The following is a 22,061-nucleotide window of genomic DNA, read 5'->3' as shown; positions in this document are numbered from 1 at the left end:
GCCACACATGGCTTAGGCTACAATGAGAACATTGGGAATAGCCCCAATGAGGAAGACAGCTTTTTAGCAAAGCTGGCCAAAAGATTGGAACTAGAGTCCAGACTCCTGGCTCTGGAAAATGAAAGGAAAGAGATAGGTTTAGAACCATCAATGGTGGCAGCAATTCAAATAATAAGGATAGAGAGCAATCTTATGATCCTAAAATCCTAAAAGGGATTGTCCCTAAATTTGAGGAGGGTGATGACATCACCAAATGGTTCACAGCCTTTGAGAGGGCTTGTGACATGAGAAAGGTGAAGAAACCTCTCTGGGGGGCACTCCTGTGGGAAATGTTCTCTGGTAACTGCAGAGGCAGGCATCTGACCCTCCCTGGGCCAGATGTAGGGTCCTATGATCTCCTGAAGAAGACTCTGATTGAGGGATTTGGACTCACCACTGAGGAGTATAGAATTAGATTCAGGGGGGCTCACAAAACCCAGAACCAGTCCTGGATTGATTTTGTAGATTACTCAGTAAAGACACTGGATGGTTGGTTAACTGGACACAATGTGCATGACTTTTCTGGACTTTACAATTTGTTTATGAAGGAACATATACTAAGGAATTGCACAAATGAAAAGTTGCATCAGCATTTGGTAGACCTAGGTCTAATTTCTCCCCAAGAATTGGGAAAGAAGGCAGACCACTGGGTCAAGACTAGGGTGACGAGGACAACTACTGGGGGGTGACCAGTAGAAGGTGGTTACAAAACCTCCCCAGAGAAAGGTGGTGAGAATCCCCAAGATAGCAAGTCTGAGTCTTCTAAAGGGCCCCAAAAACCTGCACAGGGGCTGGGTCCCAAACTACTCCCTATGTGCCTCAGCCCTATAGGGGGAAGAACGTTGATCCTGCAAAGGCCTATTGTAACAACTGTAAAAAGTTGGGACATTTACCTGTAGACAAGTCTTGCCCTCACAACAATGCCCCTAGTTCAACAAGTACAGCTACTTCTGGGGTAGCAAGTCTACAGATGGGATCAACAGTGTGCCCAGAGCAAATCAGGATGCACACTGAAGCAGTTCTAGTTTCAGAAGGGGAAGTTGAGTTTGCCACTGTAGCTGTATGGCCACCCAACTTAAAGAAATACTTACAGTACACTTGGGTCAATGGAACTAGGATAGAAGCTCTGAGGGATACAGGTACCAGTGTCACTATGGTGAAAGACACACTGGTTTCCCCGAGGAATATTTGATTGGGCGTGCTTACCCAGTCACCACTAATCATGCTATGGCTATGGTGACATTAGGCTGGGGGGGGGGTTACTGGCCTGAAACAGGTAGTAGTCTCACAAACTCTACCAGCTGCATGTCTGCTTGGAAATGACCTAGAAACCTCAGCCTGGGCTGAGGTTGAGTTAAAAACCCATGCAGCAATGCTGGGTATCCCTGAATTAGCATGTGTTCAAACAAGAGCACATAGCAAAAGGAAGGGTGAAAAAGTAGGGTTGGAGCGTGAAAGTATGGCTCAACCCACCAAGATAAAAGGTGAGAAGACTGGGGGACCAGCTTCTGTACAGCAAACAAATCAGGACCCCTCACCTCAGGGAGAGGACTTGGACACCCCAGAGGCAACTGAGCCTATGGAGCTTGACCTTTACCAGGTTGACCTCTTGGGCCCAGGGGGACCCTCTGGGGAAGAGCTGTGCCAGGGTCAACAAGACTGTCCCACTCTTGAAAGCCTGAGTCAACAAGCTGTTGCAGAAGCAAAGGGAGATATCAGTGGTACCCAGAGAGATTATTTGGAAGAGGGATTACTGTACACTGAGGCAAGAAACCCCAATCCTGGAGCCACCAGGAGAGTGGTAGTGCCACAGAAGTACAGGGAGTTCCTCCTAACTTTAGCTCATGACATCCCCCTAACTTGATATCTGGGCTAATCCAAAACTTGGGAAAGGCTAGTGAGCCACTTTTACTGGCGCTGATGCACCAAAAGGTAAAGGAGTTTGTCAGCTCCTGTGTTACCTGTCAAGCCAGTGGCAAGACATGTGGCCACCCAAAGGCCCCTCTGATACCACTCCCTGTGGTGGGGGTTCCCTATGAAAGGGTCGGTGTGGACTTAGTGGGTCCACTTGAACCTTCCACAGCCTCAGGGAACAAATTAATTCTAGTGTTAGTGGATCATGCTACTAGGTACACAACAAACAATATTGGTAACCAGGCCTAGACTTGGGCACACTACTAGCTATCTGGGTAAGGGTTAAATCACTAAAGTTAAATAGTGCTTCAAAGGGTGGAGGGATCGGTTACCAAACAACCCCACAAGTACCCACTAAGTGGGCACAATCAAAGCTAAACAACAATTCCTCCCTGAGCACTATGATGGTAGAATAAATAATACATGCAAGTAAACTGATTCTTCAGTAAATCCAAATGTTTTAGGTATAGGTACAGCAAAGACTTTCATCAAATTATAATTTCTCAAACATCCAAATGCAAATACAATGGTGTTAAATTGGCAGTTCAAAACAAAGATCTTAGTCAAATCCGTTCATCCCATATCCAAAGGTTACCGATTCCAACAGAAAACTTCTTTAATTGAATTAATATACAGTTCCAAGGTACGGTTTTAAGCTCCAAACGTATAGCCGATTGGTATAATATACAGTTCCAAGGTACATGCTCCAAACGCGCAGCCATCGCCGTACCAAGTTTTTGCCTATACCACCTGTCCCCAAAAAGAAAGATGTTGTTTTCTAAAACAATGCTTGTCATATCCAGTAGCATTCTAGTATGCTCATAGTGTTCTGCTGGTCTCTTGTTTAGAAAGCTCTCCATTGCTTTTCATCCCAATTGATGTTCTATGTTTGTGTACAGGGAGACTACATCTAGTGTAGCCAATATCATCCCTGTTTTCCACACAATGTCACTCATCAGGTTCAATATGTGCTTAGTATCCCCAATGTGAGAGGGTTAATTCTGTACATAAGGTCTTATATGTAAGTCAATAAATTGTGAGAGTTTTTCAGTGGGTCCCCCAGTACCCAAAATAATGGGTCTTCCTCGTGGATTTCTCATTTGTGGTACCTCCTGTAAAAAACTGTTCTCTACAGATGTGACTGCATGTGAATCACCTGTATCCTCATTCTCACTACTGGAGATATTGTTTGAAGAGGAATGTATGCCACTAGTACTTAATGAATCACTTTTCTTGTTTGAAACCAGATCTTTATTAACCAAATAATCAAATCGTCTTGCAAACGTAAAAACACGACCAGTTTTATAATCATTTTCGTCACGTTTTAATTTACTTGCCTTCCTTCTTTTTTTATGTCTGCTTGTAAATTAGTCAAAATGTCATCTAGTATCGTATAATTCTTGACTGTGGGTTCAGGCAAATTGAGTTATTTAATCTCATCCTCACAGGTTTGAATCTCCATTAATAGTTTGACTATCTTTCTCTCTGCATTATCTATCAGTATGTTGATCAGATTCTTGGAACTGTTTGTCAGTTCCTTTTCCCAAAGATCTAAAAGATCAGGTTCCAAATCTTCATAGGATGGCACTATTTGTGGTCTAAGTGCTCGTGGGATTCTATTAAGTGTGAGGTATTGTTTTAGAGTAGCTGCATCCCACCATTTATTGAGTTCAGCTTTCTTTAATCTCTCAAGTTCAATAAATTTAGCTCTCAGTCCCTCATTCTTAGGGTTAACAGTAGCACCAATTGCTGTCCATCTCTGTTGCTTTTGTATATGTGAAACGTTCTCAGTACCCACTTATGTTACACATTTTTTACATAAATTTGTATCCAAAAAGTATACACCCGTTTTATATTTGTATCTTTTGCCCTTTTCCTTCTCTAGATAATTTCATATTTTAAAGTGGGGCGTGACATTCCCCAGGGCTGTGTTTTGGCACCACTTTTGCGTTCACTTGTCATTAACGGGGTGGATAGCCATCTACAGTCACTGCAGGCTGAGGCTCCCAAGGCTGCAGGGCACTTAATACCAGTGTTGATTTATGCAGATGATTCAGTACTCCAAGCTAGAACACCAGTTGGCCTGCAGATATTGATGAACGCTTTTGGCGAATACATGTCTTCTAAAAAATGGTCATTAATGAAAATAAAACTTTTACCATGGTCTGTGGCCTAAAGCTGAAACCATGCAGAACTTTTTTTTTATTGATAATACTTCTATAGTCTCAGTTAATTCCTTTTGCTATTTGGGTATTTTACTCACAGAAAATGGCTCATGGACACAGCATGTACTGAACACCATAGCCAAAATTAGATGGGTATCTCAGGGGATTTATTGCTTCCAAACTGAGTAGCAGACCCATTAGGGAAATTGTAGCAATATATAAAGCCAAGGGCGTGACTACTGCTACGTACAGGATGGCCTCTGGGGCCATGCTAATTGTTATACCGTTCAAATTGAGGAAAATAAATGCTTGACACTTTGTGCATCAAATACCATAGTTCATAATGAAGTAGGCCTGCAGTTTTTAGAAGATTACCTCTTGTTGAGACCCATGTTATTATGGATATCGCTCTGGGCTAAGGAAGAGACCAGTTTTTCTAGAAATATTATGTTCGAGGTATATGTGCTGTAGATACATATGCTTTGCATACTCCTGCAATCGAGTGTTGGGTTTGTATGTTTGCAAGTTGTTTTTGTCTTCAAAGAAGTCTTTCCAGTCACGGGGTAAGGTGACTTCTCCTTTCGGTAATAGTGTGCATGGTCATCGACTCCATTGTAGATTGGTTTTTTCCGCCATCGGGTTTGGATGTGTATTGCTGCGCTCCGTAATCGTTCCTCCGGTTCCCTTAGTGCGCAATCCACTCTTTCCTTGACGGTATAGTTTACGCATTTACCACTTCTCCCCGTTGTGTTCAGTCAATGAAATCTCCATTTCCGATTGGAAAGTTTTGTTGGTGGCCTTCGGGCCTAACCCCGTCGGTCCGGCTCTTCGTCGATGGACCGAACTCCATTTAAATGTTGCCCCCGGTACCACGCCAAGTACCCGCGTACCGATTTGCACCAGGTGTGTCACTTGTGCTTGTCTCCCGAGCATAGAGAACAACACTGCAATGCGTGCAATTCGTTTCGATCAAAGAAAACTCTCTGTGATCATCGGGCTTGACGTCTGGAGATGCAGGCCTGCATATAGACGACATGCAGGATATCTTTGGTGAAAAGGCATATTTAAGAGTGACTCATAATGCTGTTTGATGATCTACACGCAGTATAATAGTTGACAAGACGCATACCTCCCCGGACACTCTAGTCCCGACATACATCTGCACCGCTTCCCGTACGGTACAAAGGTGACCCTCACATGAGCCTCCCCCTCCATCTCCCGCCACTTAACTGGTTCTATTGATTTCCAGGTATCCTGACCAGCTCTTCGAATATCGCGACTGAGCGATTTTGTCCTTTTTCTGCTGGACCCCTCAGGACCATCAATTCGTCCCTTCCAGTAATTTTGTTCCCATACTTATCCTCCCTATCCTTCGCCACGAACAAGGGCCAACTCTGCTCATGTCTCCCCTTCTCCTTTTCTCCCCCATACAGTACGCAAGCTCAACTTTCTTGTCTTTGCTTCGCCTAGACAATTTGACAGTGCCCCACCTGAATCTTTGACAGTGTGCTCTCTCGCGTAAGTGTTCTGTTTCCTTCCCCCAGTGGGACTAGCGCTTTACTACACTATCCTTTTCTCTGACCTTGTCACGCGGTAATTGCATGCGGCGTCCTACCCCTCTCTGTTACCCACCCCCACTTGGGCTCAATTTTAATTCGTTTTTATACTTTCTATTTTTCTACTCTTGGTCCACCTTGTAGTATTCACATGTATACAGAGAGAGAGCGAGAGATATCCTTTTATCCCCAGCACTGCATATAAATCACAGTAACCTGGTCCTGATGATGGCCTAATTACCTTTACAGGCCGAAACGTCGTCGACTTTTAGAGCGGAATTTTCGGTGCTCCCCTCAAGGATACCACTATTATTCTTGTATTAATTACCATTTATTGTTCGGGTATCCCAACTCTGTATATTTTATTTTTCACTTGTTCCTTGTTGCACTCCCTCCTATCCCTGAACATACTTCCTCACGTGTCACTTGCACCGTCTCACTCCTTCACGAGCACTTGTGCACAGTATCCCCCAGGTTACATGTCATTCAATGTAACGCAGTGCCACCCTCCCATACGTTTGATTATATGAAGTTAATATGTCAAATATGTATATTCACTAAAATACAATTTATGTTAAAAAGAAACTTGTCTCCCTGGTTTTTTTTCCCCTTTGATTCCATTCTTCGCAACTAATTGTGCTATATGTAACTGACTTTCTGGCTAAGGTCGGCACCGAGATGATGTTTCTGACGGTCCGCCTGCCAGCTCGGCACCGAATCATACTGTCAAGACTTCCGGCTCGGGACTGACGCAGCCCAAATCAATTTCGGACCCAAAACCTTCCGGTTCCAAGCACAAAGTCGGTTTGGAGCGGAAACCTTAGACAGCGAAAAGCAGCAAACAATCTTCGGTGCCGAAATCTTCCACGCCGAAAGGTCAATCCATCTCGACTCCACAACCTTTGGTGCCCGAAAACGAAAGAAGTGCCTTCGGATCCAAAAATAGACATTATACCATCCAAATGGGATCCCAAGCAAAAGAAACTCTGTATTAATCCTGACACAGGACATATTCACGCTAAGACGCCATCCAAGCACAAGCTTCTTGATAACGACAGTAATGATAAAATCCATTTGAAAAAGAAAAATGATGGTACTAGCCCTTTCTGTCCACTACCATCATCTCCTCCTCCCCAACTTTACATCCTTTACACATCACACCTCATCACTCTCCATTATCTCACCATGGCGGAGACGATCCTAATGAGGGAGACACACACTTACCAGTGAATCCATGGACGGATTCTTTTATTGACCCTCCAATGGATAATGATCCTGACCTTTACCCTGCCAAGCCATCTCCACCTGATGACAATTTCTCTTACCAGGAACTCATTACCAGGGCTGCACAATACCATGGGGTAGAGCTCCACAAAGAATCCTTAGAGGAGGATTTTCTAGTTAAAACTTTAGGATCCAAATACAGGTCGAGCCAGGCACTCCCTATGCTGAACGGTATGATAAGGCACGCAGACTAAATTTTTAAAGACCCTCTACGTGCACGAATCCTCACTCCTATAGGAGATAAGAAATATAAACCTTCCCCAACAGATCCAGTATTTATTAAATGCCAGTTACCACTTGATTCTTTGGTAATATCTAAGACTCGCAAGCAAGCTAATTCTCAAACTTCAGGGGATGCTCTCCCCCAGATAAATAATCAAACCTCATCGATGCTTGTGTAAAACGTATAGCCGCTCAAGCGGCCAATCAATGGAGCATTGCTAACACGCAAGGCCTTCTAGCCAGATACGATAGGACGCATTGGGACAAAATGGAGCAATTACTACAATATCTCACAGAGGAGCATAAAGCCAAAGCACAAGACTTAGTCCAGGAAGGGAAATTAATTGCCAACTTTTAAATAAGGTGTGCTCTAGATGCTGCTGACACCGTAGCTGGGTAGATAAATACTAGCATCTTACTCAGAAGGCATGGCTGGTTACGAATATCCGAGTTTGAACCTGAAGTCCATCAAATCGTTTTAAATACACCTTTTGATAAGCAACATCTTTTCAGCCCAGAAGTTGATCAAGCACCAGAGAAAGATGAAAAAGGACACTGAAGTTGCCAAATCAATAGGAGCACTTTAGTCTCCTTCAAACAGAGGTTCCTTTTGGCACTCCTTTTACCGGGGAGGGTCCAGGTCAACAGCCTCAGATCAAAACACTTTGTCCTACAGATCTAACAACTAATCCTCTTCTCCAAGAGGATTTTTCAGAGGAAATTATAGGGGAAACAGTCCCAAAGGTAGGGGTAAAAACGCCACACCCCGTAACTCCCCTTCCCCTAATAAACAGCGACTTCCCCATGGTTCCCTCTGATTATTCCACACTTGTCTGAGGAAGACTTCAACACTTTCTCTCCATTTGTGAATCTATAACTACAGACAAATGGGTGCTTGTAATTATCCAACATAATTATTGCCTTAAGCTTACCACCAATCCTCCAAATATTCCACCTCATTTTAACAAATTGTCACCAGATGACCTCATATTGCTCAACAAGAGGTGCAATCTCTATTATTGAAAGGAGCTATAGAACCAGTTCCACTGTAGTACCAAGGGTCAGGGGTCTATTCTGTTTACTTTCTGATCCCCAAAAAAGACGGCTCATTAAGACCTATTCTAGATCTCAGAGAGTTGAACCGATACATACTGTCAGAGCACTTTCACATGGTGACCCTTCATTAAGTACTTACTCTTTTACAGCAAGGCGATTTGATGTGTACCGTAGATTTACAGATGCATATGTTGACATTCCAACTCATCTAGCTCATTGCCAATAACTCAGCTTTGCCATAGCGGGCGAACATTACTAGTTCAAAGAACTTCTGTTAGTAGTCACCACTGCTCCCAGAGTGTTTACCAAAAGTCTGGCACTTGTAGCAGCTCATCTCAGAAGACAATGTATTCATGTCTTTCCCTCCCTAGACGACCGGCTCATCAAAGCCAGGAATTACCAAAGCAGTCTGTAACACACTTCAATGACATTATACTTACTTTATCAATTGGGCTACACCATCAATGCACAAAAGTCTCACCTGTGTCATGCACTGATGCAGTCTTATCTAGGAGCTACTATCAACTCTCTCAAAGCTCTAGCCTCTCCCAGTATAGCCAGAATTCACAAGATTCAGTCTTTGGTACCCACGTTTCAACCCAATCAAACATTACCAGCAAGAGTTATCATGCAACTGCCTGGAATGATGGCATCATGCTTCACAACCGTACCAAATGCAAGGCTTCACATACGTCCCCTACAAGAATGTCTAGCGAGTCAGTAGAATCAATCACAGGGTCAAATACCAATCTAGTGTTGGTAAGCGGCCGCACCCATTGCTCTCTGTAGTGGTGGAACCCACAAAATGTATCAAAAGGGCAGCCCTTCATAGACCCTATTCCACAGACTGTGCTAACAGCAGACGCATCTCTCACTGGTTGGGGTGCCCATCTCCAACATTGCACCATGCAGGGTCTGTGGAGCGACAATCACAAAAGTCTCCACATCACCTACTTAGGACTTCTGGCAGTGATCCTACCACTCAAAGCTTTTCAAACTCACCTTACAGGCAAAGTTGTCCTAGTCTGCACACAAAACATTACAGGAATGTACTATGTACAAAAACGAGGAACACACATTCTCCAACTGTCACGCCTCTCACAAAACATTTGGAACTCAGCATTTCATCACAAGATTTATCTCCTGGCAGAACCCCTTCCAGGAGTACACAATCAGATTGCCGACCTCCTCAGCAGACAAAGGCAGTAAATTCACGAGTGGGAACTTTATCCCCAAATTCTTCTTCCTTACTTCTAACACTGGGGATTTCCACAAATAGATCGGTTTGCCACAGTAAACAACACAAAATGCCCAAACTGCGCAACCAGGTTCCCACACCCTCTATCCAAAGTCAATGCCCTATAGATGAGTTGGTCAGGGATATTTACCTATGCTTTTCCGCCTCTCCCACTTCTACCATTGCTAGTTTGGCAGCTCAGGCAAACATCACTCACACTGATCCTGGTAGCCTCCACATGGGCTTGTCAACCTTGGTACACCCCTCTGTTAGAACGATCAGTGGTTCCCCATCAAAAACTACATCTCTCCTCCAATCTCCTCACTCAGAGCCATGGAGAAATCAACATCCAAATCCCAAGGAGCTCAACTTAGTGATTTGGCTCCTGAAGTTCTAGAGTTAGGTTATTAAATCTACCACCCCAATGTATGACTATTTTAAAAGAAGCAAGAACGGCAACTTGCAGAACTTGCTATGCAGCAAAGTGGAAACGATTTTTTATCTATTGTAATAACAACAAGATCATTTCTCTAGACGCATCTTTACAAAATATCTTACCTGTTGCATTTACAGCAGACAGAGTTGGCTTACACATCTATTCATTTACACCTTTCAGCAGTGGCTGCATGTTTGCAAAACAGACAGCATTTATCTCTCTTCCAAATTCCAGTAATCAAAGCTTTAATGGAAGGTTTGAAAAGAGTTATACCACCAAGAGTTTCACCCGCACCAGTGTGGAATCTTAATATTATCCTTACAAGACTTATGGGTCTACCCTTTGAACCCTTACATAAATGTCCTCTACAGTTTCTCTCATGGAAAGTGGCTTTCCTCATTGCTATCACTTCGTTGAGGAGAGTTGGTGAGCTACAGGCTTTAACCCTGGAAGAACCTTTTTTCAGCTCCACAAAGATAGTTGTTCTTTGCACCAATCCAAAATTCCTTCCAAAACTGGTTTCTGCTTTTCATATTAACCAATCAGTTTAGTTACCTTTATTTTTTCATCAACCTGATTCAGTGGCAGAAAGAGCTTTACACACGCTAGACTTTAGAAGAGCTTTATTATATTACATAGAAAGGACCAAATATTGTCGCAAAACCAAACAACTATTTTTTGCATTTGTGCTACCTCACAAAGGCAATACCATCTCTAAATCAGGTATTTCAAGATTGATTGTAAAATGCATTCAAATATGCTATGCAGAAGCCAAACTAACTTTGTTCATAGCCCCTAGAGCGCATCCTACACGAAAGATAGTGGCTGCTATGGCCTTTTTAGGCAACATTCCTCTAATTGACATTTGTAAAGCAGCTACATGGTCTACACCACACACATTTACTAAACACTAATGTGTAAATGGGTTATAGCAAGACAACAAGCTAATGTAGGCCAGGCAGTGCTTAAGATACTATTTCAAGCAACTGCAACACTTACAGGTTAGCCAGCGCTTAGGGAGTATACTGCCTTATAGTCTATATAGTCTATGCAATGTATGTGTATCTACAGCACTCATGCCTCGGAACGGATAATGCTTCTTACTCAGTAAGCATCTGTTCTTGGCATGTACAGCGGTAGATTCACATTCGCTCACCTGGCGCGTAAAGCCGCAATGAAATACTTGATGACACTAGGTGATCCATTTTTGTGTAAGAATATTGCACTTTTTATACTAAATGCTTTGAAAATAAGAAAAGCATATTGTAATGGTTAAGGAACAGAGATACATGTAGTTTTATCTTCTTATAATCAGATTCATATACTTTTCTTTAGACCTATTATATTGACTACTGCCCAAATGTAATTGATTAAATACATATATGAACTGTAGGTGATTATTGGTTGTATACTCCATTGTGTTTTATGTACTAAATAATTTGAGCCTTTGGATGATGTGACCGGGTTTTTTTTATTGCCTGTATTTATATATTTGTATGAGTTGTTTTTTTATCCTTGTAGTTTTATGGTTGTTCTTCTTACAACCGAATAAAGTTTATGAATCGAAATTGAATCGAGTATGGCTATCTAGCTGCACAGCTCCAGTGGCTTGCTTTCTGACTGGTAGGCCTCTTGCTTGAGACTTATACTAACAGAATCCTGCTTTACCGGCATTAACTCTACAGACTCTTACTCTGAGGCGTCAGATTTGAGGAGGTTGGAGTCAAAGGGCTAACCCTCATTTAGTATTACTGCATTTTGGTATATCACCAAAACACATTGTCACCTACCCCCAGCTTTCCTTTTGCTCGCCTTCTCAGACATGGCAGACGATATTCTACAGGAGAATTCAAGTGTTTGGAAATCACAGGCATCACAGCCTTGGGGGACCTACTTCATGCTGGCTATTTGTTGTTTGTTTCCGCTAGTAGACCAATTTCAACAGAGTACAGTTCCTGATATACAGATCCCTGGCCCATAGTTTTACAGACCCATCAGGACCATCACTGATGCAGAACCCAACACACACTCCCTCATTCAATCCCAATTGGTGATGGGAAAAGAGTAGAAAGCTTTTTAGATGGCTATGTATTGCTTTTTTTTTTAGCAAAGGTGATCTTGTGTCCCACTTTAGTCAAATGTAATGTTCTTCTTGTATTCTGTTTACAGCATGTGACTACATGAAAGATTCAGTCCTGGAGAAGAAATTAGTTAGGTACCTCTATCTTGCATTTTGTCAGCATTGGTATCTTTTACATATTCTCAGGTGTGACCCTCCCTCCATGGTCAAAGGCTCATTCCTGCTATAAGTACTCCTCACAGTTGTTCTATGAAATCTGAGCTGTGATGGCCGCCAGGTGAAGTAGAAGAGCTCAGTACTACTATCACATTAGCTCAGGTCTTGGCTCTTTCAAATGAGGTGCGTGTTGCTGCTAAAGAAAAACTGTTGCTGAGGCCTTTTGCCATTTAAACACTGTTGAATGCTATTTAAATCTACAGAGGATTAACAGCCTAACAATGGTGAATATGTCCAGCACATGAACACTGAAGAAATGGAGTTACAGGTAAGTAATTTATCCCTAATGTTAGCTTTAGTATTCAAAGATGTCCTCCAGTCTGAGAACTCATTGGTTGAAGCTGACAATCCCAGAAAGGGATGATTATGCTGTTATGATAAATGTAATTCCTTTAATTTCCAACAATGTGCCTTTGCGCATAGGAGCGCACTCAACATCACTCCACCATCAGGCTGTAAGATGCAACCCGCCTCCCTCCGCCATTTTTCATTAGTTTTGCCGACGCGTTTCGGGGTAGCGAGACCCCCGCGTTTCGGGATAGCGAGACCCCTTCTTAATGGGCTTAATCACAGGGCATTCAACACTCGCCGTCGTTGCACTTCCGTTTTTTATTTATTCCCGGTAATTCAAAATACGTAATTCAAAACACTGAAGAAATGGAGTTACAGGTAAGTAATTTATCCCTCATGTTAGCTTTAGTATTCAAAGATGTCCTCCAGTCTGAGAACTCATTGGTTGAAGCTGACAATCCCAGAAAGAGATGATTATGCTGTTATGATAAATGTAATTCCTTTCATTTTGTGTGTGTATATATATATATATATATATATATATCATTGCTATAGAAAATATTTTTTAAAACATGGATTTGTTAAAGAAACCAGGGTGAAAACTCAAGCTACAGGTAAATAACTTTCCTTCTAATGAAGCATCTGTTTTCTTTCTAATACCTGAGCACTCAATGATCTCGTTTTCCACAAAACCATACATTGTTAGGGATAAGGCTATGATTCAATTTATTATTGAAGGAAAACATGCTTTTCAGACTAGCAGTATTAATTACTCTTATGCCTGCTGTACTTACTGAATTACTTATAACAAAAGCTGTATGTTATGTTAAAAAAAAACAGCCGAGACGAAAACAGCATGCAAAAAGTCTATTACTTTCTCCATGCCAATTCAAAATGTAGTCATACAAAATAAGTTGGTGCTTTAAATTTATATTTTGTCCTATGAATCTTTAGGAAGGTAAACATGTTAAGAAGCGGTTGACTATGAGCCAGGAGTTTATCAATCAGCACACAGTCGAGCACAAAGGAAAGCAAATTTGTAAATACTTTCTTGAGGGACGTTGTATAAAGGTGAGTATGGGATATCTTCATCTTTTTTCTAGTCATAGTAAGCACACGTTTTATTTTTCATATTTCATTCCTGCTTTCACTTTGTTTACACAGGGAGATGACTGTAAATTTGATCATGATGCAGAGCCCCAGAAGAAAAAAGAAGTTTGCAAATTTTACATACAAGGGTATTGCTCTAAAGGTGATCACTGCATCTATATGCATCATATCCTTTGTGTCTTTTGTTCTCAGTCATTGTAACCTAATGTTATAGGACACAGCGTATTACATTATTGGATATTCAAGCTGTACACTTCATTTAATTTTTTAGATCCCTTCTTTCTTTACCTTTCATTTTTTAGATACCTTCTTTCTTTACCTTGAAATCTTTTTCATTTTATAGCTGTTATAAAATATTTCTTTTTATAATAATAGTAATACTGCTGAGCAGTGACGTGACAGGGACATCATTCACTTTTTCCCCGCAAGTGATTCCTACCACCTTCAGGGATCACTTGCTTATTTTCTGGGTCCATTCCCCCCCACTTCCCCCCCCTCCACTCACACACACACACACACGCACACTCCCCACTCCCTCTAAAGGATACTAGAGCCTCTTCTGGGTAATCCTCCCCCAAAACTACAATAGTCTCCCCGGTGGTGTGCTCACTAGTTTGAACCTTCCTCTTGGAGTGTAAGGAATCTACATTTTGATGTCCTGGCCAAAATCTGTCAAAGCATTTACCCCTCTCAAAATGATTCCCACCCTGGGTTCCCACATCCCTGCTTTTCAGAAGCAATTTGGGACCCTTTTCCGTGTCAGAACTATAGGACCATATGAAGCTTTCTTTTTTAGACTTGTTGGTCTCCTCCTTTCCCTTGTGCAGGCTTGGCCCGCTTCTTATTGGACCACCCCCATGAAATGTTTTGGACACCCTAGTGCTTACCCACTCATCAGCTCCCGTTCCTGGTTTTCTGGGATTAGTCGGCTTGGAGTCCACTAGATGCTGGTTTAACTCTGAAGAAATATTACTCGAGATGTGCTCTTTCATAATCAAATTGTATAGCCCACCATACCTGTTCACTGAATTGTCTCACTGAATTGTCTTTCACCCAGCTTTCCAGTGTTTGAAAGAGAGTCTATAAGACTGCTGGGACTCTTTGTGGGTGTCCCGGAACAACTTCTGGTACTCTTCAGGTGTGATTCCAAACGTCTGCACTAGGGCATCTTTTATATGTGTGTGAGTCTCCTAGCTCCTCTCCAAGAGTCCTCAGTATATGCCTACCCAGTGAAGGTACCAACTCCCACAATAATGCTCCCCAGTGCTGCTTGTCTACCCTGCGCATTCTTAATGCTCTAGCATAAGAGGTCAACGATTTGTTAATGTCACCCCCAATCACAGAGCTATGCACTCTACCCTTTGATAAGCAAGGGTGTGTGATCCCTTTTAGACACCTCCCCATCGCTGCTGGTACCTTAATTGGACTGTACAAGCCACAATCTGGTCACCCTCTCCTCTAAGGCTAGCCTTTTCTCCTCAAGGGCTGTAGCTGCCAGTTTGGCCTGAAGCTCCCTTGCTGACTGCTTGTCACTGTACCTCATCTGATGGATGAGCAGTGCAGAAGGGTTAGACTTTCAGAGCCTGCATCACTGCCTGCCCTGGAAGAAGTTCTAGAGAATCTTTTTGAGGCAGGGTTTTTCCCTGCTTAATCCTCTTTTTGGATTTGCTCAACCTCTTCCTCAATGGCAACTGCTCCTGATGTGATGTGATAGGGTGGACTGCAGCCAGAGAGGAGGAGGGTGGGTAGTATAATAAATACAAAAGCAAAGAATAACATGAATAAATAAATAACAACTTACCTGATTCCGCGTCCATTCAGTCTTGCTCCTCTCCAAATCCTCAACTGACACAAACTGCGCAGACTCCCAGCTGCCAATCCCAGCGCTTCTTTCATGCTGGGAATACCATTCGACAAGCACTAGGATTGGTCTGAGCGGCCTGGTTTACCGCTCAGACCAATCCTCAGACCGCTCAGACTGTGCCTGGGAGCCTGTGGATTTTCTCCACCTGGCTGTGCAACATAGCTGGGTGGAGAAATGCTAAGTGTGCATGACAGTTTGACTCGCCTAAGACGGCTGGCCAACCCGTCGTGCGCACGTGTAGTGCCTTTAATTCCTTTGTAGGATGGCCCGCCCCCACCCTGTGAATAGACTACCCAGCAGAGGCAACGGTGAAAATGATAATAAAATTATTTGATCATGATTTTATTTTTCACTGTTGTGTCTGCTGGGTAGCAACAGTGGGGTGATGCCACAGCTCTTCATCCTCCTCTGACATGGGCTGTAGCTGGTTGGCCTCTTGCCAGACTCTAGGGGCTTTTTTAGAAAATTCACTTTTTAGGATTCCCTGCTCAAAATTTTTAAAATTCCTCAGCTTTGCTATGCCAAGACTCTTTGTGATCGACAGGTCCACCTCCATCTACCAAAAAAAGGTTAAGGTACAAAAATTGAAATCAGAAATGAATTTGGATTTTTTTTTACAAATGGCCACATTTTTTAAATAGAGTTGTGCTGCTAAGCACACATTCTGAATCCCACCTCTGCCACCACTTTATAAAAGTTAATTAGGGTCGAAGGTAGTCCACTACAAGTAATAAAGTCACTAACCTGTAACTTCCGGACAAAGAGTCCAGAAGTGAAAACCAGTGCACCACCCCAGGTAGCTACAGCACAGACTAGACAGGCTTAACTTTGGGGATATATATTAAGCATTTAGAAGTACCACAGCAGTTAAACAGTAAAAACAAAGTACAATAAAATCCCACTCCAATGTATAAAAAGATTTTTAATATACTAAATGACCCCAGTATTTCTTATTTATCAACATATGGAATTGACATTGTTTTCGTTCCTAATTTTGTAGTTCTGAACGGAGGCGCTATAAACTGTTCATCTAAAGCTCCAGATAATTGATATTGTGTTAAATGTACCCCTGAAGAAGGGTTTTTTCAAACCCGAAATGCATTGGGTCGTTTTTTAGTTTCAAATTGTTAGCACTATCAACTGATGTTGCACACAGAGATTGTACTTATTGTTTGTTATTAACAATGGTTTCCGTAAAAAAAATATTTGCAACACACATTCATGGAAAAAAGACATTTCTGTAGTAGGGGATCTCTGTGTATAGTCAAAATCTAGTGAATAGTCCCGCTCATGTGCGGGGACCCCGGAGCAATCAAAAATAATCTCTTAAGCTGTCTTTTGTGCAGTCCTGCATAGACACTTAAGAGAGAATTAAAGACAAATAATGCAGCCTATACATGCAAGGCTACACTGTCCAGTACTTCAACTAGAAATGCAAAGGATATTCCACCAATATCATATTCAGCACAGTCTGCCAAGTTTCACCCATAGAGAAACTTCCCCCCTTCACCAAATCCTTGGAATGATAGAGAGGAAGGTATGGACAGACAAGCCCCCCCATAGGCTGCCATTATGTGGCTTAAAAAGGGATACTGTGCCTTTAAGGAAACTTTCCAGAACACTCTAGGTATCCCAGAATGCACAGCAACTCCCTCCACTTTCAGTTCTTTTTTCCGGCTCCTGCTAGCAGGAACCTGAAGCATTGAGCTCTCCCTTTTTGGGTGTTTTGTGTATTTTGTTGGCACTTTTAAAGTGTTAGAGTGTGTTCACTCGACGTATTTTTGCTTCTGCTTTGCCTTGATGGTGTTTTCTGGTGCTTTTTTTTTGTCAAATATGCCTGCCTTATTTGATAAATGTACTGAGTGTGCCAGGAAAAAGGCAAAATCAGATCCACACAGGGTGTCTATCCTGTGTCTCCCTTCTTCTCATGTTCCTGAGAAGTGTGAGATCCGCCAGCAGGACCCTGAAGGACAGACAGAAGATCAGGCTCCAAGGACTGGAGCAAAGAGAGCAGCCAGGTCCAGGTGAGTCTGGGCATGATGGGACTTCTTCCTCTGCCCGTGCGTCAGAAAACACCACCGGTGTCCGTCGGCGTCAATAGCTTCGACGTCGAGAGGAATGACCACGGTCTGCTCCCCGTCTCCCCATGGCTCTGGGTCGAAGCGACGTCGACGTTCGACGTCGAGGGGATTTGACGTCAAGACCTCCGACTAGGTCGACGTCGAGGACCGCATCGTCGTCGAGCCTGCATCAACGTCGAGAGGGTTCAAGGAGAAGACGCTCGCCGTCGAGGCGACACCGCCGTTCACCATCGACGTCGTCGAGAAGACGATCCTCGACGTCGAGAAGACGATCCTCGACGTCGAGAAGACGATCCTCGACGTCGAGAAGACGATCCTCGACGTCGAGAAGGCGATCATCGACGTCGAGAAGGCGGTCATCGACGTCGAGAAGGCGGTCATCGACGTCGAGACGACGGTCATCGACGTCGAGACGACGGTCATCGACGTCGAGACGACGGTCATCGACGTCGAGACGACGGTCATCGACGTCGAGACGACGGTCATCGACGTCGAGACGACGGTCATCGACGTCGAGACGACGGTCATCGACGTCGAGACGACGGTCATCGACGTCGAAAAGGCGCTCAGCGTCGAGGAGGAAAGCATCGTCCTCCAGGAGGCGTTCCAGAGCCAGGACTGAGTCCTCGGTTGCTACGAGTCAACGGTCGCAGCGGCGCCGTCGCTCGGCTACCAGGGGTACGGCCTGGAGGTCCCCCGAAGAAAAGAAGGATAGAGGAAGAGTCTCCGGGCTCGGAGCACTCGCAGGTCTATTGGCCCTCCAAGCTGATGTCACCTACACCTCCTCCGTTACCCAAGGATCCTCCTCCACGTAATCCGCGCCTCCTCCACCGCCTGTTGCTCCGCATCGTCCTCCGCCTCATACACCACCACCTCTGCCGAGGTCTGTCTCGTTACCACTTCTCCCGCCGCCGCCTACGGGACCACCACAACCTAGGCTCCCGTTTCGGCCTCCACAGCTCCCTCCGCTACGGCCCGTGGACCGTCTGAGGTCGCGATCTCGCTCCAGACAGAGGGATAGATCCAGGAGTCGCCGTCACTCTTCTACGAGATCCAGACGGCGCCACAGGAGGGACCGTTCAAGATCACGCCACACGGATTCATCCAGTGCCAGGGACTACTCACCTACTCTGTCGGACTCCCCTCGGACGAGGGTGTCTCCAGTAGATGACATAGTCTCCTTCCAGGACGTGTTGCTGCGAGGGGCGACTAAGCTGGGCATCATGCTCACTGTGTCCACGCCATCGACTTCCGTCATTTTTTGAAACGCTGCACAAGAAGCAGTTATCTCGCACTTTGCTGCCCCTGGTGCCTGGGCTGGTGGAACCTGCAATGGAGCTGTTTCTCACCCCGTTGGCTACGAGATCGGCGCCTTTCAGGCTGCAGAAGAAATATAAGGACCCAGCGTTTCTGCGTTTGGATCCCGCACCGGACTCGGTGATTGTGACGGCAGCAAGAAAACAGCACGCCACCACCCCGTCATCGACAGTGCCTCCTGACAAGGAGAGCCGCTGGATGGATTTGGCAGGCAGGAAGGTTTGCGGGACGGCCTCCACGTCAATGAAGGCCGCAAGTGCCTCAGCTCTGTTGGGACGTTATGATCGGACTCTGTGGGAGTCCCTCCAACAGTTCGCGAAACACCTTCCCCGGGAGAAAAGGGAAGATTTCCAAGAGATCCTTACCGAAGGACTGCTGGTCTCCAACCAGGTGATTAGCTCGGCGGCGGATTCCTCCCTATTGGCAGCCCACGGGTACTGCCATGGGGTCAACCTGAGGCGCCACGCCTGGTTACGGCTTACATCCTTGAAGCCTGAGGCGCAGCAGAGGGTTGTCAACCTACCCTTTTCGAGCGAGACCCTCTTCGGGAAACATGCGGACGACGAGATGGCCCGCATGAAGGCGGAGGCGGAAACCCTGACGGCAGTCGGATTGGAAAAGCCTAAGGAACAGAAAAAGACCTTCCGCCCGTTCCAGAGATGGTACGGGGCGCAAGGTAGAGGGCAAGGTAGGCAGGCTGGACAGCAGCAACAACAGCAGCAGCAGTTCCAGCGGAGACCGTTCCAAAAGCGCCAGAGGGGTCGAGGTGGTCAGCAGTCTGTCTCCACGACTAAAGGCCCGGCTGGGTCTCGGCCCTGAGGTGCTACTTCCCCTTCATCCGTTACCCGCTCCGATGGGGGGAAGCATCCAACATTACTTGGCAGAGTGGAGAAACATTACTCAGGACAAGTGGGTGCTGAATATTGTTTGCAGTGGATACAGTCTTCGTTTCACCAGCCCGCCTCCAGCAATTCCACCGGTTGCCTCGCACTTCCAGCTGCGCGAGCTCCAGGCCGAGGCCGATACCCTGTTAAGAAAAAGGGCGATAGAAGACGTCCCTCTGTCTCAAAGGGGAAAGGGTCTTTACTCCCGCTTCTTCCTAGTACGGAAGAAGGACAAGAACGAGTTCAGTCCCATTCTGGATTTGCGACAAGCAAACAAGTGGATTCGCAGGGAAAAGTTTTGCATGCTGTCTTTGCACCAGATTTATCCGCAGCTGCAGAGAGGAGACTGGCTTTCCGCGATAGATCTGCAAGATGCGTACTTCCATGTGCCCATTGCACGGAAACACCGAAAGTTCATGTGCTTCCTCGTCGGCACCAATCACTATCAGTACACCGTACTACCGTTTGGACTGAAGTCTGCACCCAGGACTTTTTCAAAATGCATGGCTGTGGTGGCAGCGCACCTGAGAAAGACCAAGGTTTTTGTCTACCCGTACCTGGACGACTGGTTGATCAAGGCCTCCACCTTCCAGGAAGCACAATTGCACTTCAACAGGACGGCCGTCCTGCTGAACCGACTGGGGTTGCACATAAATCTGTCCAAGTCTCTACCGATTCCGGTCCAGTGCCAGCAGTACTTGGGAGCCTCCATCAATACGCTGTCAGCAAGCGTGTCTCCTTCGGAGGAGAGACGCTTATCGCTCCTTCGGAAGGCTCAGGCTCTCATAGCTGCTCCATCTACAACTGTGAGGACGGTGTCGTCTCTACTGGGGTCGATGGCCTCTTGCATCTTTCTCACTCCGCATGCGTGCCTACACATGAGTACACATGAGGCCGCTGCAGGAATGTTTGGAGGACCAGTGGGACCAGAGGAAAGGGTGCTGGGACGACAGGATCCAGTTGTCTCTTCACGCCCAACAGTCCCTGAGATGGTGGTGCTCGGCAGAGAACCTCCTCAGAGGGGTGCCTTTCCACAAGGACATCCCGACTCAGACTATCGTGACGGATGCGTCTCTCCTGGGCTGGGGAGCGCATTCCGACCATCTACAGATCCAAGGGACGTGGTCTCTGGCAGAGTCCACGTATCACATCAATTTCTTGGAACTCAGAGCAGTTCACTTGGCACTGAAGGACTTTCATCCGTCCTTTCAGATTAACTCCTTGCTTGTGCAGACGGACAATAGGACCACGATGTATTACCTCAACAAGCAGGGGGGCTCAAGATCGCGCACACTGGCACAGGAAGCGCAGGCGATCTGGCACTGGCTGTTAGCCAGAGGACTGACGATAACGGCGACTCATCTGCCCGGTGTGCAGAATGTTCAGGCGGACGCCCTCAGCAGGTTGCTTCAAGAAAACCACGAGTGGGTCATAAACGACGAGGTGCTCAACGACATCTTCGCCATTTGGGGCACTCCAGACGTGGATCTGTTCGCCACTGCCGAAAACAGCAAATGCCGTGACTTCGCCTCAAGGTATTATCAGCCGGGGACTCTGGGGAACGCGTTATGGATCAGCTGGTCGAACAGCTTTCTGTACGCTTTTCCTCCCATTCCCCTGATTCCGGCGTTGCTCATCAAGCTGGCCCAGTCCCGGGCGCGGATGATCCTCATTGCTCCGGAATAGCCCAGGCAGTGGTGGTTCACGGACCTGCTTCACCGGTCGATCCTACCTCATCGGCGGCTGCCGTGCCGGCCGGACCTACTCACGAAGTTCGGGGGGCAGATGGTGCACCCCAACCTCTCATCGTTGAGTTTGGCGGCATGGCTCCTGAGAGTGCAATATGGCTGCTTAAATATTCCTGAGGATTGCATGGACATATTGAAGGAGGCTAAGAGGCCATCTACTAGGACCTCTTATGCTTACAAATGGAAGAGATGCTGCATCTGGTGCATGTCTAAGAACTATGATCCGACGACCTGCAAGGAGGATGTCATCCTTCCATACCTTCTGCATCTAGCTCAGTCTGGCCTTAATTTCCATTCCATTAAGGTTCATCTGGCTGCATTGACTGCTTACAGAAAATGCCCTTCGCAGACGTTCTTCTTCCAGATTCCTGTGATTAAGGATTTTTTGGAAGGGTGGAAGAAAGTGTTCCCTCCTGTTCGGCTTCCTTCGCCTGCGTGGGAACTGAATGTGGTGCTGTCTAGGCTGATGAAGGAACCTTTCGAGCCCATTCACAAGGCTTCACTACAGCACCTGTCTTGGACGGCGGCGTTCCTCGTGGCCATTACATCGGCCCGCAGGGT

At 45.4% G+C, this 22,061-nt stretch overlaps 1 protein-coding gene across 3 annotated transcripts in view; it reads left to right on the top strand.

Moving 5' to 3' along the window:
* Positions 1-22,061, top strand: part of ZC3H6 (zinc finger CCCH-type containing 6) — a 462,846-nt gene that overhangs the window by 199,934 nt on the left and 240,851 nt on the right. For all 3 annotated transcript variants that reach the window (XM_078649281.1, XM_078649279.1, XM_078649278.1), the window contains 2 exons: positions 13,451-13,567; positions 13,661-13,774. In XM_078649281.1, coding sequence (XP_078505407.1) covers positions 13,451-13,567; positions 13,661-13,774 — 231 coding nt within the window. The remainder of the gene's footprint in view (positions 1-13,450; positions 13,568-13,660; positions 13,775-22,061) is intronic.

The sequence above is a fragment of the Lissotriton helveticus genome, chromosome 6 (assembly GCF_964261635.1).
Source record: "Lissotriton helveticus chromosome 6, aLisHel1.1, whole genome shotgun sequence".
Taxonomy (NCBI): domain Eukaryota; kingdom Metazoa; phylum Chordata; class Amphibia; order Caudata; family Salamandridae; genus Lissotriton; species Lissotriton helveticus.
Note: the sequence above shows the minus strand (reverse complement) of the source record. Positions and strands in the feature narration are given on the sequence as shown.